We start from the raw sequence: 16,775 nt of genomic DNA, 5'->3' as shown, positions 1-16,775 counted from the left end.
GGTGTGTTTTTGTCGTCACAGTTAAATACACGGGTAAAGAAAAGGCAATGTTTTAATTGCTTTAACAACTTTAGGAAAAAAATCACAGATATTTACATTTAAAAATACTTCATCTTTTGCCTCTACAGAGATGAAAATGAACTCAGAGAGGCATGCAGAGAGAATTGATGATTCAGAAGTGGCCCCCTAGTGGGCTCCAGAGGAATTACAGCAGAACAGAAGAAAGGAGCACATGATACACAACAAATACATATATTGTTTGGTAAGATAAAAAGCAAGAATACATTAAGATCTTACGTATAGACCGGGAGGGGGGGAAAATGGAAAAAAAGAAGGCTAAGACAGGTTACACATGATGAGTATAATTTGATATATGTGTGTTTTGTTGCAAAAAAAAAAAGGATTGGAAACGGTTGTGGAAAGCTACAGCATCGTACTCTCAGAACATTCATTTCCCACTGGAGACAGGTTGGAGTAAATGCTAGCATGTGTGGTGTTACATAAAATAGTCAGATTTCTCATTTGGTAATATTATTAGATTATTACTCTGCAGTCTTGGCGTGCAAATATAATCAGTTAGGTAGCTGTTAGGAAGAATTAAAGGAATGATTTGCCATTTTGTGTGATAAAAATCCCACTTTTTGATATATTTCTAGGAATGTCTGGGAGGTTAAGTTCCCCTAAGCAGGTAGTTTTGAATACACAGTATATACTTTACCATGCCATGGGAGAATAATTATAAATAGGTTTTTTTGTGGTAGATCTTAGTGTCGGATTGAGTCCTGTGTTGTTTTATGCAGGCCAGAGGTTGGTTGGAGGACCTTTGGAGGCGTTACAGGCTGCTGTAGATCCTCTTGATGGTGTCGCCTTCGTCTTTGGCGATGATTCCCTTCTCGATGTACGAGTCGACCTGCTGGTCCATGAAATCCTTCAGCTTGGACAGGTCATAATCTGGAAAGAGGCGCAACAAATGATGGGTTTATAACGAGGAGGGTGGTGAGGGTATCGCGGCTGGCAGCAGGACAGATCAGACATTAAACTCTGGAAGCAGCGTCTCGTTAAGATGGCACACCCAAACAAGTTCAAGGAGGATTAAGGTCAGAGCATGTTTGTCTGAAGATAAGAAGATACGATACAGGCTAGCAGCATGAAGTAAGAAGGTTAGACGATCACAGGGCGAAGCATGTTTGCCTAGTTGTGCTCCTTACGATGAAATGATTCCTAACTTGAGCACCTTTAAAAATACTTTCAGCACCATCTGCATTCAAATCTGTTTTAGACAGGCCATAGTCAGATGACACAGCACCGTGAGGTCTGCAGTGAGGTCTGCAGGGGTGTCAAACATGCGGCCCGCGGGCCAAAACCGGCCTTCCAGAGGGTCCAATCCGGCCCTCAAAGTGTAAAAGTTCCAGAGAAGACATTAACTGCAGATTGTAAATTAGTAAAACTATAAATTCAAAACAATTTCTGGACCATGACAAGTTGTTTTGATCATAAAGTAAAATGCTGGATTGTTCATTGTTCTTTTTTCATTTTATGTCATTTTTGTTGTTGTTTTTTGCCTCATTTTTGTTGTTTTTTGTCATGTTTTCGTTATTTTTTGTCTTTTTATTGCCTGACTTTTGTCATTTGTCTCATGCTTTTGTAATTTGTTTCTCATTTTTGTCCATATTTGTTTCCTTTTTGTCTCGTTTGTGTTTTAAGTCTTATTTTTGTCATTTTGTGTTTTGCTCTATTCGTTGTTTTGAGCAGCGTTTTTGTTGTTTTGTGTTTTTTTTGTCTCAATTGTGTCATTTTTGTCATTTATTGTTTTGTCGCTTTGTAACTTTTTTGTCTAATTTTTTGTCTCTTTTTTTGTTATTTTTCTCATTTTTTGGTATTTTTTTTGTCTGACTTTTGTCATTTTGATCATAAAGTAACATACTCATTCAGTTCCAGACACCTGTGACTAAATGTTGTGTTCCTTTGTGGACACTCTGTGATCTGGAAGTTGTAATGTGTAAATTATAAAATGAGGTTGAATGTTGCTGAAATTTAACTTATTTTTCTTCGGAAATTTCAGGTTGTTCATAATGTTTTGTAAAAAGATAATTCCTTAAATGTGAACATTTTCAGAATTTACTTTTTTTTGCACTAAAACAAAGGACAAATTTGGAGTTTTTGTTATTTATAGGTTATTATGCTGTGATCTTACTAGTCTGGTCCACTTGAGACCAAATTGGGCTGAATGTGGAACCTGAACTAAGATGAGTTTGACACCCCTGCCCTACACAGGCCATTGTCAGGTGACACAGCACTGTGAGGTCTGCAGTGGGGCTATATTTAGAGAGTCTAACTCTGTAGTAGCCGTCAAGGTAACAAACGAGCACCAGAAAGCAGAAAAACAGCCGCAGCACAGCTTCTCCTGCGAGTGAATAAAGGGCAGCCAAAAAGCCACACAGCAGCCTCTACGCCTCCTTCATGACATTTTCTAGCAGCATCACTTTTCTCACATCGCTTGGAGATACAGTCACTTTGCTTGTAACGAACATGTCATGTGTGAAGGATTAACAGAATGTGATTAGACGCAGCGCCACTTCTCTCGATCTTGGTTGCGAGGAGCCAAGAGCCAAAACCAGGATGTCGCCTCGACGTCCATCTGCTCCTCTGGCTAATCTCTGTGGCGTGTAGGCGTTTACACACACACACAAAAACTCATTTACACACACAGACACACACAGCCGTGTCTGCTGCTGAGATTTTCCTAATGGGAGCTTCTGGTAGAGTAAACACAATAAATGGCCCGTGTCCCTGTCTGTTTCTATGACACTGTTTTTTTTTTTATTATTATTTGCTTGAAAAGGTCTTTGTTCGTCTCCAGCTGTCAGAAACGAGAGAGAAAAATGCCAGAGAGAATAACCTCAGAGAGGACTTTAATGTGGTACAAGGTGTTTTAGGAAATTATCCTTTGAGTTGCAAAGAGTCCCTCGATGGAAAAATTGGGTGATTCTGGAGGCACATTTCATCTGTTCTTACACCATTATCTGTCTGTCTCCTCTGCCTGGTTCGCTGACAGGCAGGCGGGGAGGCCCCTGTTGTCCCGGACAACCACTCCATTCACTTGAATACTAATGAGGCGTCCTATATAGAGCAAGGTCGCCGATGAGCTCCCAACAGAACTTCTCTGCTGCTCCGGCTCTCTACTCCCCAATGATATACGCTCAGAGTTTGTCTGTTATATTTTTTGTTTTCTGCATGCAAGAATTTGGGTCAAGCTTTGCGATTCCTCCACCTATTGATCAGCTCTCATTACATCAGGCCAGCAAGCATTAACAATACATATAAATCTCTCTGAGCTGGAACTTTTGTTGTTTCGACCGAGACGTCCCACTGAGATGATCGCCAGTGGACAGGATGGCCTGAATAGTGAGAGCTCATTAACATTTCATTCTCCTCTGCTTAAGTAAGCGCCACTGGGCATTGATTTTACTCTATGGAGAGTCCGACAGCAGGCTTCCTCCCTGTTGTTGTTGTGTGTGAAACCACAGTTTTGCAGTTTCTGGGTCAAATGCAGTTTGGTTGTGGGTGAGGCAGCAGATAGACACCCACAAGGCTGTGAATGTGAAGACACGAGCAGACTCTGATGACAAAGACGTGATGAGCTGAGCACAAAAAGTCCATCCTGACCTTTTTGTGTTGCTGTGATAGATAAAGCTTTGGTATCAATGATCTCATTTCAGATGTACACGTGCCATAAATGAAGAGGAACAGGTAGGAGAGGATAAATGAATAGACCTTTGTAACTGAACAAGGCAGCTGTATCTCGAGCAATTAGGACAGGCTCATTAATAACGATCTATATTCATGAGATCTGGAGTGAAGCATCTATTTTGGGTTCTTTTAAATTGCAAATCAAGGCGAACAAAAGAGGCCTCAAATTTTCCTGCTCCCCGGTGCGTCACCTCAGACCTGTCCGTGACCCTGCACGGTTCAGTGAGGGGGGAGGATCTGCAAATGTTTTCCTGTTTTGGCTCTTAAAACCCAGCGAAGACGAGTTATTAGCTCTTTGCGTGTATCGATCAAGATTCAGGACTGCATTTGGATTCTCTCACCATCTTTGCCTTCATCTTTGTTGTGCTTCTTCAGCCACTCAATGTTCTTCCTGATGGCCTCCAGATACGTCTCTGATTTGCCGGGCTGATCTGGAGGTAAAGAAAAAAAACAGAAAATGAAGAAGAGAATGTTCCTCATTAAAGTATCATAAAGTTTAAAAAAAAAAACTTGCTCTGTCGGACATGAGGAATCAGAAGTGCTTCATTTTCACCAAATAATGAGACACTGCTGTCTAAGACTTATCAATTATTTACATCAGAACATTTTCCTAAAGCTGCCAGTATCCTGTGTCTTTTCCATCTCAGTAGCGGCGGGTTAAAGTTTCCTATCAAACTAGCAACGATAGAAGACACATTGCTGCTGGTTCTAGAGGAAAAAGTCTCATTTAATGAGGCAAAAATGAAAAACAAACTCGCATGTATGTGCTATCTACAGCTTGACATTGAACTTTGGAAGAGTTTTTTCAGATTCAATTTGGATCATAATACATGCCCTATTTTTTCCTTTTCCTTTTTCCTGTTAACATACAAATAACTCAGTGTTTCCTTCATTTCCTGCTGAAACAAATGTCCTGGTGGTAATCCTGCTCTATGTTTCATTTTGTTTTTCCTTTCTATGCGTCTCTTCGTGTGTGTGTTCATGTGCGTGTGCACGGATTAGATTGATGAGTGGATTCAGTGCAGCGGACAGCGATGCAGAATGATGTCAGCCGTGACGAGCTTTCCTCTGAGTGTTATTGGACTGGCCTAGTTCAGGGACGAGCGGGGACGTAATTATGATTGGCCCGGTCTACACGGTGTTGTTTATGTCCAGTCAGCCCTGATGAAGGGGGAACAAAGTGTCTGAAATGGTATCAGGCACTAAAGCAGAGTGAAGAAGCTGTTTTTGGTGGGACGTGCTATATTTGTGAATCGTGTTTATTTGAGACATTTGGCACAACACAAAAACCATCAAACCATGTTGAAAAAATAAATAAAAAATGAGATAAAAAGGCAGTTTACAAGCCCCAGAGTTAATCACTTTAGTGGAAATGTGAAATAGTATCAAATTACTTTATCTAATTGTCATATTACAAAGAATAAATAAAGCTATTCATGTTTCCTCAGGTCGTCAGGACTGGTTTGTGGACTGACTGGTCTCAGTTGACGGCTGATCCTCTTTGGTCGAGTCTTTGAGGTTCTCGTATTCCTTCTGCATCTTGGCAGCCTCGGCTTTGGTGTTGTCATCCTCATCCAAGTTTTTCCCTGCAGCAAAGAAACAGCACACGGAGCAATAAAGTTGTTGGTGGGGGGGGATACTCATTGCAGCAGTTAAGAATCTGCTTCCTGGCAGAGATTAATTACAAGTTATATATATAATATGATTAATCTGTGTAAAAATAGCTGTTTCTTTTTTGTGTTCCAGACTATTGCCTGGCTCAACACTCCCAGCCAAGAAATATTCTGGCTTGTAATTCTCAATAGAACTTTGTATTTTTGCATTCACATTTAGGTTTTTGCAGTCATCAAACAAGCAAGATATGGTGTGATTAGGTACACTCTACATATATTGTGCAATATTTTATTTTTAGCTCATTCTTCAGGTGTAATATTTCATTATCATAAGCAGTATTACCTCAGTATAATTGCTGGCATTACTTTTTCCTGTTTTATCCTAGCCTTTTTATTTTTAGCTTTCTAATTCTATTTTGTACTTATATCTTATTGCTTTTTCAGTTTTGTGGCACTGAATTTCTTAATGTAATTTAGTTTTTTTATGGACAATATAAAGTTAAGATGAGTTAAGTTATGTTAAGTTAGAACTTAATTAATCCCAAAGGAAAATCTTACCTTACCTTTTTCTAAACTTTTCAAGTGTTGGTAATTATTATTATTATTATTATTTTGCATTTTGTTATCTCCTAGCAAAGACATGCTAGTTGTTTTCCCTGTTTTCCGTCATTATGCTAAGCTAAGCTACCTGTCTGCCTGCTGTAATCTTATATTTAAATCTTCTTTAGACAAAACATATGTATTTATCCAAGTTTATATTAAAAATAAAGTCTTTGCTCAAAGATTTCATGTTAATTATAGAAATGAGCTCAAAACACATATTTAAACCACAGTAAAAAGCCTACTTATTCTAATATTATTAGCATGTGACCAGGTAGAATAATAATTTGATCTATGATTTTATCCGTGTTGGGCATGTTTGGAGGGATGTTTACCGTTGGGTCCAGGGAAGTCGGGTAACACTAGAGCCTTTCCCAGCTTGTTCTTGGTCTGCATGGCGATCATAGCGTCCAGGTTCTCTGCAGACAGGTGAAAGAGGACAAACATGTACTTTAGATTTCAGCAGCGTTCTAAGTTCACTCTGCAGATGATGAATGAAAGCCTCTTAGCCGCTTGAAAGTCCCACGCTGTTCCTGTGTGACTCAGAGGGTGATTAGAATGAGAAAAGGGTCTCATCTAATAATGAAGAGAAGGTTCCCGAGTATGACGACCGTGATGAACACAACACTGAGTTTTTCCACTAGCATTTCCTATAATTTAATTATGCACTGAATATTAGAGAAGTGGATACAGTACAAGAGCAGCTTTTATTGGACTAATTAATGTGCAATTTTCTCCCCTATACACTCACAAGTATCTGCGCCATCTTTTTCTTGAACAACACACATTTAGAGCTACCTCTGAATTACAAAAAGCTGAAGCCAAATTGCCCAAGACGAATGATTTGTTTGGGCAGTTTGTTAAATAATCCTCGGGGTGTGTTATCACCAGTAATACGGCGGTTAGCGTTAGGTTTCCGCAAACAGATTAAGAAGACAGGCGATGACACAAACAGGTCATATGGTTCAATGGGACAACCGGTCCTATCTGGATTAACGAACCGGTAAACATTATGCTCAAAAATGAAGGAAACAGATGTTGTTGAGATACACACATCCCAGAGATCAGCTGAAATTACAGCCTCCGCATTGAGCTCTGGTAACATTTGAGGCCTGTTTACCATGTAGAAGCTCTATGTATGCATTAAACAGACTATAATGTAGTTCTAATCAGCTGGAAGGGCCTTTCAGGTATTTAGAAATGCATTAATGAAGACATGTGACACAATCTGTTTATGGTCCAGTCTCTACTTCTGGAGCTACAGCTGCTTAACTGGGAACTCTTTGTCGACAAGTAGTGAGGCAGATTTTGGTCATTTTATTCAGGAATAAATATGACTACTACTGGGTCCAGATGTCATCAAAGTTTCTCATGATGGATGGACATTAGGACAGAAGGACAACAAAGAGATGAGGAAGACTCCACTAACTTAGTCTTTGCCATTTCCTCTCTCATCCATGTTCTCCTTTATTTCTCATTATCTAACCATCTCCTCTGCACTTTCGATGCATGCAGGCCGCCTCCTCCCACCTGTGGTGCAGTGGAAGCCCATTATTTCATCTCGCCCTGCTGCCCACACACACACACACACACACACACACATGCAACATGCACACTACATTTCTTCCTCCCCCACTCTCTCTCTCTCTCCCCCTTCTACATCTCCTGCATCACCCGTCGGCACATTAGACATGAGCGACGGTCGGATGTATTCACTCGTGTACCTGGGTGAGTCACTGGAGCATCGCTGGGGGCAGCTGTGGGTGGAGGTGGGGAGATGTGGGGCATTAATGCGTTGCTAGGCGATAGGAGGAATTCCAAACCATTATCTCCTCACAAACTATGGCACAAAAGCCTTAGGGGTTGCCTAGGAAACACGTCTTGAGTAATGGTATACCCCTGTTTCGTTGCGCCGCTGGATGAGACAACAATGGGTGGCTGTTGCTCGGGGTCAACTGAAGGAGAATTGATTAATTTATCTATTGCCTACATAGGCCAGCGTCAGTTGTGATGCTTAATAGTGACTCTTAGGGCAGGATTTAAATATTGTGAACAGATTTTAATTGGTTGCGGCACGTCTGATCTGTCTTTGAATTTATATTGGAATAATTAGTTGTCAAATTCATGCAAAAACACCCAACACTTTCTGCTGTGAACTTCTCCAGTGTGAGGACTGGCTGCTTTTTCATGCTTTAAAGCACCATAACTTGATTGTATATCCATTTTGGACTTTTTTGGATAAAAAAAACAAACAAGAAATATGATAGATAAAATATGGCCATGTTTCACAATTTCAACTGAACACGTGAAAAACAACAGCTGGAAATGATAATAATACTGCAATCCTGATCTGATTTTAAACCACATCTCACTCCTGTGTCCTTTATTATTTTCTGTCTGGGGCTAAATGTCATTTAAACCGAGGAAAAGATGTTGGGTGTAGGGTTTCCTGAGGCTCACGCAGAGGGATGACAGCTGTCCCTTACAGGTGGTTGACCTTCCACTGGCCACTGATGTGATGGCCAGCCACAAAAAAATAAAAAAAGCAGAGTGCCCCTGACACTAATCTGTCTGTGCAGCTTCACAGTCGACTGCGTCGGCTGAGAGAGAACACTGAACACAAATAGAACGCAGAAAAACAGCACATACGACACACAGAGGCAGACAAAAACATGTGCATTTGATGGTTAATGATGGATGGATTAAGACCTAAAATTTACTTTTTTGTCGTCGTTTAAACCACATCAGTGCCATAATATTATATATATGTTATAATATATACCGTAATATGGCAAATGCATGCGATTTCACCCAGAAATGACATGGAACATAAACCCAAACAACCCTTGTTGTTAGTTTTTGTTAATACGTTAGACCACAGTATTTTAAAAAATAACACGATACAATAATACAACCGTGAGTCGATGCCACAGAATATAAATCTACAATCATTTCAAAAGATAAAACTGACAGTAACCGCTTCATGGGACTTTTTCTTTAACTTCAGCATCATGACCCAAATAAAAGTTAAAAAAATCTAATAAATTGACTTTATAAGTAAAGGCTATCTTTGTCTAACTGCTATTCTCAAGTGCAAGAAGGATTTGTCAAACCTAAAGATACACAAAATTATTGAGTTATTTCAGGAACTGTGACATGCATCATGACCCTACTGTTGAAAAGTTTGGACAAGAATTGAATAAACTGACTTTTGGTTAAGGCTATGTTGTCAAACTGCTATTCTCAAGTGCAAGAATGATTTCAAAAATTTGGATATGCACAATTATCAATAAGTTTGAAGGACTGTAGCACCCACTGTCAATACCAGCTTTTAATTAAAGTTGTTTTTTGGCCTTTTGTTGGCTTTGTCATTGAGGTTAGTAGAGAGGCAGGCAGTAAAGTAGAGAGAAGAATTGGGGAAGCAAAGGACGATGAGCTCAAATAGAACCCAGGAGGTTATAGCCTCTGTTCATGGATGTTGCCTGCTCAACCAGTTGAGCTATCTCGGCCACCACTGGACATTTTCATGAGACTGTTTACTCATCGTCTACCACATCATGACCCAAATGTACAATTGGAATCTGAGGGGGATATCTAATAAATCGACTTTAGGTTATGGCTGTATTGCTCAATTACTATTGCCAAGAAAGATTTGCAAAATTTAAGAAATGCAAAATTATCAATACATTTCAAGAACTGTGGCACCAACTGTGAAAACTAGCCTTATCAGACTTTTTATCTGACTTTGACTTTGACCGCATTATGAGCCTACTATAACCCTAAAAACTCAAATTTACACTGAGGCTTTTTTGTCAATCTGCTGTTTCCAAGAGCAAAAATGATCTGCCAAGATAAATATTTACAAAATTAGTGAATTATTTCAAGAACTGTGGCACCCACTATGCAGTCAATTCTAGGCTTCGTGTTCGTTCTGGTATAATATCATGTCTTACCTAGATAGGACACTCCCTCCTCGGGCGTGATGGTGCCGTACTTCACCATCATCTTCACGAAATCAATCAGCGTCTTCATGATGGTAATCAATGTCTCTCTCTCCTGAGTGTCTTGTTCTGCAGCAGCAAAGCAAAGGAAACGTTGAAAACCAGCAGCATCTGGCGAGGGTAACTCGTTACCATGGTGCTAATGTTACCACATGGTGTTTGACTGCAGGGATCATGATGATTGGATTATAAATAATTAGTTCTGTGTGTGTGTGTGTGTTTCTGTTTGTGTGTTTGTGTGTGTGGGTGCACTTCATACAAAAGTGGACAGAACGAGCACTGACACATGTTTGAGAGCAACATCGCTATGACAACAAAAGCAACCCGACAAATCCGAAGAGCTGCTATTTTTAGAAGGAAGAAGCTGAAAAACTTTCTTTTATTTTTTTGCGGCTGTGATGTAAAATGTCACAGAGTTCTCGGGTTGAGTTCATACCTGAATCGAGGCTTTTGAGGAGGCGGTAGAAGTTGGGGAAGTACTGCAGGTCCTGGAGGCCGTCTTCGGGGCTCACCTCGTTGCCCTCCTCGGTGCCTTTGTCCCAGGTGTTGTCAGGCGCATCCCCCTCCTCCTCTGCATCTCTGTCCACCTCATCCTCAGCTTCGTCTTCTTCCTCTTCGTCCTCGTCTTCATTGTAGCGGCGCCTGGGTGGCTCCCATGCGTCCTGGAAGTGCCAGAGTTTTTGTTATCATCCTCATTGTTATCACTCTTACTGTAATCATGGCTTTTCTTCACCGGTCTTACCGTGTCTGAGCCCTGGTCGTCCTGCTCTCCTCTGGTCTCCTGGTCGTTGCTCACGGCATCCTCGATCTCGTTGTTCTTGGCGTTTTTGGAGATGAGATCCTGCAGAGCCTCGGCCACCTGGTACTCCAGAGTGTCGGCCTGATTATCTGTGATCTACAGAGCGGGAAAGAAAAGGCAAACTTGTTTGGATGGGAAAGGACAATATGTGCTGACTTTAAACCTCTTTTTTCTTTTTTTTTATGGCACATTGATCACTGTCCCCGGGCGCTCAATCTCAGGGAGCAATTAACGGAGCAGCCGAACTGCCTATTGAGTGTCGGAAAAGTAATTCACACTGGAAATCAGGGAACAAAGCACAATTCACACATCTCTTCATCTCCCAGTGAGGACAGAGAGAGGGAGAGAGAGTTCCTGTTGAGAAAATGCCATGCAGCGTGCTGTGCTGAACTGAATGAAGCTCTTAACTCACCAGCCCCAGTTTGAGCAGTTTGGACACGATCCTGTCAAACACTCCTCTGTCGTCTTCCTCATAGATCTTGTTTGCGATCTTCTGGACGATGTCTTCGGCTGTCAGCGGAGTGCCATCAACCTGACGGAAGCTTTCTGGGTCATCTGAGAGGAGACAAGATGTTTATTATCACCGTAAACGTCACTCACATGCTTCATCTGTTTGACTGGATGCATAGTTTTAATTGTATTTATGCCACATGTATAACATTTCTCCACTCTTTTCTCTACACTTGTTTTCTCCTTCCTCTACTGTACTATTCTGCTATAATTGGAAAAAGATTTGTCACTAGGAAATGACTTCTTCTCTCCTCGTATTCAGCATTTTTCGATCTACTGAGTAAAAGATGTGCGATTGTTACAGCTTGACTCTTACATAACTGCCCACGCTGCTTTCTAAGCTCCAACACACAATAAAAATAAGCAGCGCCGGAATACTTTTGCCTGTACTGGCAGATTGACTCATCACCGATGTACTGTACTTTCAAACATTTCCAACTCTATTTTTGTCTCACTCTAGAAAATAAAGAGATGAAATCCAGACTTGCGCTGGTCATTTAGCCGTACAGTAATCTAAAGAGCTGCTTTTCTTTGCCGGACCGACTGACAGCAGGAATCGGTGAAATGTCAGCGCTTTGTGTCTGAGTCACCTCAACTCAGAGGCAGAATTATGCACGATGATCAAATTACATGCAGATTCAGGGAAATGTTAGCTCATCTGGAGAAATCTGCTGAGACGAGAACTAGAGACGTGTAAATGTCAGAAAAATGATTGGATTTTGGGTGAAATTACAAATATGGACTGAAATAAAAGAAATAGAGTGCTTGGTTTTTCTGTGATTTCTCAAGTTAAAGCTTCATTCTTTATTACTTCATGTGAAATAAAGATGAGGCAGTAATGGTCAGCAGTGCCGATGCGTGTGTTTAAAACTCTCCTGTGGTGGAGACTGGAGGAAAAGCTGCTGCTGGAGCTTTCACAACTGCAGCGTTGCAGAGGGAGAGGATAATCTTTCTCCCCTGCGTTCACGTGTTCTCTCTTTGACTCTTTCTATCTGTCTCTGCTTATCCCCATCACACACACGCGTTTCCTCTGCCTACGCTTTCTTAAAATGTCTGCCAGCGACACACAGATTCACGCAGCATGACGCCTGCCTTTGGCAACAGGGGCAAAGGTCGCCCAAGCAGAAGGACTGAGATCTCCAACACAAGCAGGGCTAAGTGGTGACGGTTCATACCCTGGTACTTGCCGTATTCCATCCCGTTCTTGGTGGAGTCGTAGTCCTCAGCCAGACGCCGGCTCTTGGTGGAGTCGGATTCATCGGGGACGTACTGATCCTCCTTCTTGACGGGCACCTCAGTGGTCTCCTTTGATTTCTGGCCATCAGCCAGTGACTTGAGCATGGTGAAGTCATCCTGCTCCGACCCTGCGTCCTTGGAGGCGGCTGAACGCTTGCTCTCTGCATCAAGTGAAAGAGATAGAAAAGTGTTGAATTGTGGCTCCAGCACACACGAAGCCTGTTTTACTGGAAGTGCAGCCACATGAATCCACTCAGCAGGCGGAAATAAAGTCATTAATTGATTGGGAGCAAGGTTTCCTCTTACCAGCCGACTGGAGAGCAGCCTTCACGCTGTCCGCCTCCGCAATCTGGGGAAACATTGAACAAACAATTTCCACTCAGGGCATAAACTCGTGTTATTAATGTTTGCTGGGTTAATACACAGGTTGTTTGATGAGTGACCATAAAGACCATTTGGCCGGATATTGGATGAGAAAATTAGCTTGAGAAAGAGGAGCGCACCTGCTCTTGTAGTGGTCTTTCTTCTGTCAGCTGTCTGTTGTACACAGTTTTATCTGCAACAGAAAAATACTTTATTATTAACACACAGACACAGATTTTGTAAGTCAGGCTTTTAACAAATCTATAAGATAATATGGGCTATTTCCTCTAAAAAAAATATCACTTCTTTTTCAAACTTTGACTCCCTAAATTATTTTTTCCTGTCATTTCAGTTCATGTTTAGCTTTGAGACTCCTGTGATGTGATGCGTTCCTGCCCTCCCAACTCACCACCGCAGGGGCAGAGCATAATCGGATTATCAAACAAAAGATTAAACTGCAGCTAAAATAGACCACAAGCGGCCTTACCAGGCGCCGCTAAAACCATCACCAGTCACTGCTGAGCTCAACTTTGAGCGCATTGATTTCTGCCATGTTTTGTTTGCCATAAAAGGTACAGCTTCATTTCAACTGGAGCTCCTGATGCAAGCATTCAAACCACATGAAACATAAACAGAAAGTGCTATTTTATTTTATTTTTAACTTTTATTTCAGGCAGCATGCGTGTTGGATAAAGAGTTTTATGACCTTATTGTACTTTCACTGTTTGTCTCCAAAAACACTTTGCGCAAACATTCCTAAAATTCCTTCATAGTGCAAGCGTGCTAGAAATACATTTGAACTCACCATCCGTTGAGGCTGTAGGTGTGGGGAAGGCAGATGTCTGGCTCACTACATTCAGAACTAGAAGCTGGAAAAGGACGAAAACGCCGACGTGTTTGGACGCCATCCTGAACGAAGCTGTCTCGGAGCGCACCCTGGAGCGAAATGTCTCCGGGTTCTCGTGCTGTTTCTGTTCTGATTTCAAACCTCCAGAAGAAAAAAAAAGTGCTGAATGTGTGGACAGCTCCGCTCCGACCGGCCGCTGGTGCTGAAATTGCCGCCGAGGCTGCGTCCTGGGCACCCGCTCTGTCAGACGTACCGGGCGAGGAGGGGCTGGGCCAAATCTCTGCTGTACTCTGGAGCTGTTGACGAACCGCGGTGCTGAAACCAGGTCACCTCTCTATAATTATAACCAGATAAGCAGGGAGGCTCCTCAAGCCCCGTGTGAGCTACAGCATCACCTGCCGAGGCAGTAATACGGCCCACTACAGCGGGACCTGCCCCCTCTGTCTTCACAGAGGAGGAGGAGGAGGAGAAGAAGAGGAAGAGGAGGTGAACACTGCAAAAAGTGTCCAGCTCTACTCTGTCCTTCAATATAATTTCTCAATAGATGACCAAGAGGAGCAAAACGCAAAGTATGTTTACGATTACGCACGCCAGAAGAACAAATCCAGACTTTTACGCACAGATTTCTCGACTTTTCTGTTTGAAGATTCCGAAAAAAAAACATGTAAGGCATTCATGCAGCAGCCTACCATTTAATTAATTCCACATCTACAGTCTTATAAGTGCACAGGACACTTGACAAAAATGCTTGGTTGAATATTTTTTGCAGCGTTTGAGCAGAAAAAACGCCCATTTCGTGCGTCATTCTCAACCTGCGTCACGGTTGTAGATCTTCCACTGGCCGGTCAATAGCAACCGTTATTAAAACGGCATTTAAGCACACAAACAAAGGGGAGATATATTAGGTCAGTTTTATGGCAGCCTTCGCTTTCAGGAGTTTTTTTCTAATTAGATGAAGGCTTACGTCTCTCCTGGATAATTCTGCAGGTGTTATTAGGTTCAGTTTCCAGTGGCCTATTCAGCCTCCAAAAGTGAGGCTCCTGACAATATGAAGTGGTTTCATTTCAAACTTCTTTTATTAGACTTTAGCAGTAGGAGGGAATGTAGAAGAATAGTTTCTTTCATTAAAAGTCACAAAAGAATGTTTTCAAATAAGAGTTCCTTAAACCGAGTTAAAAACCAGACGGCATCATGAAAAAAGCTTGTGATCCAGAGCACACTAAAATCATATTTCACTCTTTCTCTGCAAACTGTCTGCAACTAGAAAGCTACTGGAAGCATTAAGGCATATGATTTGGATGATGTGGCATGTCGCCCGTTAATCCTCAGGCTTATGAAAGCTTTCTGTGAGATTGCAGTGCATCCTGGTCAGTGATTCTTCCAGAAGAGGAATCATTTCATTTCGCACCGTTTACGTTTGTTTTGCCATTTTGACAAGTAGCATCCTGGTATGAACGCATCACTTTAATACCTTCCTCTGGCAGCATTTAATTCTGTTTACTGTCAGTTGATGTTCACCCCACACCGAATGTAGGAGTGATGTTATATTAGCTGCCACCCTGTGAAAGTTTGGTTTCATCGCTGGCTGGCCGAGTGCCATTAGTTGGTGTGTGTGTATTATTGGTAAAGTTCAGTTTGCTTTTAATATTCTGACGCTGGTAATATGATGATCTGCTGGTAAGAGTAGATGGTTTATTAGTTAGTTCACAGCATAAAAAATGAGCAATATATTCACCACAGGTTTATTAATAATGAAACACACAATTAAATCCTGTTCAGCTTTGTTAATGAGAGCAACCAGGACATGGAATTAAACATTTATAGCAGCAGTGAATGGTACATGCATTCATATATATACTGCTTGGATATAAATAATAGAAACACAGGCCCCCAAAATGATCAAAAACACAGGCCAACACCATTTTCTTACACAAATCTTCAAATTTGTGTAATTGTTTTGCTCAAATGTTAAAAGGAATTGCAGTATAATGTGTGCTCCTACTTCTTTACCTTCCCTCTGACTCATTTATGCCATTAGATTTTTAAATCGTATGCCTCACAATGCTGTGTGCTTTAAGACTGTAGACTGATATCTGCCACATCACTGTGCCCTGGGATGATTGCCACCCTCTGTGGGATGTCTGTACTTCCTGTCCTCTGCCTGCCTCAGCAGTCTAAGAACAGGAGCCCTGCCAGCAGCAGGCCGATCAGATACTTCGTCCAGTAAGAACACTGAAAGACACCTCTGAGGAGGATCACGTAACCATCCGGGAGCAGTTATAAAGAGACTCTGAGGATGTGCAGCAGTGTTTATTTTCTTGGTATTTATTTCACTATGTTTGCTCTTAATCTCTCAGATGTTATTTCTCATGCTATCTTTTCTATTTCTGACTGGTCTGTTTTCATATACATAATTTAGAACACTATTGACATCTTGTGGGTAGGAGCTGTAATTACACTGTTCAAAGCACCTTGACAAAAAGCTATAAAGATGGGTGACAAATTAAAGGAAAAGCTTGAACCCTTGACTCCAGTAGTGAGGAGATAAAGTGGCTCTGTTATGACATGTTGTTGTCATGGCCTTGATCCATTTGCCCCCTCAGCGGGAATGATCACTGCAAATCAATGCAAAGTTTTTCTGAACCACCAGCTTTATCCTCTAATGCAGGGGTGTCAAACATACGGCCCGCGGGCCATAACCGGCCCCCCAGAGAGTCCAATCTGGCAATCTCATTGTTTTTTTTTTGTCATTTTGAGTCTCCTTTTTGTAATATTTTGTCTTGTTTTTGTTGCTTTTTTGTCTGACTTTAGTCGTTTGTCTCAGGTTTTTGGTGTCTTGTTTCTCGTTTTTGTCATTTTGTGTTTTGCTTAATTTGTTGTTTTGTTTCTCGTTTGTGTCATTTTGTGTTTTTTTCTGCTTTTTTGTTGTTTTGTTTTTTTGCTTTTGTCATTTGTGGTCCAGCTAATGTGTTACAGCTAATGTACTACTAATGCACAAGTGATCCAGCCCAGGTGCTCCAGCCAAAGTGTTCCAGCCATTGCTCTGCCATCACCTT

General features: G+C 41.5%; 1 protein-coding gene across 2 annotated transcripts; it reads right to left on the bottom strand.

Moving 5' to 3' along the window:
- Positions 1-34: 34 nt before the first annotated feature.
- scg3 (secretogranin III) lies at positions 35-14,157 on the bottom strand. 2 transcript variants are annotated; one of them, XM_022201456.2, is made up of 12 exons: positions 13,678-14,157; positions 13,013-13,065; positions 12,816-12,858; positions 12,449-12,670; positions 11,176-11,318; positions 10,707-10,859; positions 10,401-10,626; positions 9,917-10,033; positions 6,299-6,382; positions 5,226-5,336; positions 4,092-4,181; positions 35-951 (listed from the first exon to the last, which is right to left on the bottom strand). In XM_022201456.2, the coding sequence occupies exons 1-12, from the start codon at positions 13,778-13,780 to the stop codon at positions 833-835; spliced, it is 1,464 nt and encodes a 487-aa protein (XP_022057148.1). In that variant the 5' UTR covers positions 13,781-14,157; the 3' UTR covers positions 35-832. The 2 variants fall into 2 exon arrangements, with proteins under 2 accessions (XP_022057148.1, XP_022057149.1); XM_022201457.2 differs by having other exon boundaries at positions 12,461-12,670.
- Between the last annotated feature and the right edge of the window lie 2,618 nt (positions 14,158-16,775).

Source organism: Acanthochromis polyacanthus, chromosome 2 (genome assembly GCF_021347895.1).
Source record: "Acanthochromis polyacanthus isolate Apoly-LR-REF ecotype Palm Island chromosome 2, KAUST_Apoly_ChrSc, whole genome shotgun sequence".
Taxonomy (NCBI): domain Eukaryota; kingdom Metazoa; phylum Chordata; class Actinopteri; family Pomacentridae; genus Acanthochromis; species Acanthochromis polyacanthus.
The sequence above is the reverse complement of the archived record's forward strand: the minus strand, read 5'-3'. Positions and strand labels throughout refer to the sequence as shown.

Bases quoted from the DNA above. Each gene is read 5' to 3' on its own strand.
- scg3 (XM_022201456.2), bottom strand. From the start codon at position 13,780: ATGGCGTCCAAACACGTCGGCGTTTTCGTCCTTTTCCAGCTTCTAGTT. The intron at 10,860-11,175 runs GTGAGTTAAGAG...CCCGCTCTGTAG, and splicing joins AACTGCTCAAACTGGGGCTG to ATCACAGATAATCAGGCCGA. The intron at 10,627-10,706 runs GTAAGACCGGTG...TGGCACTTCCAG, and splicing joins ACGACCAGGGCTCAGACACG to GACGCATGGGAGCCACCCAG.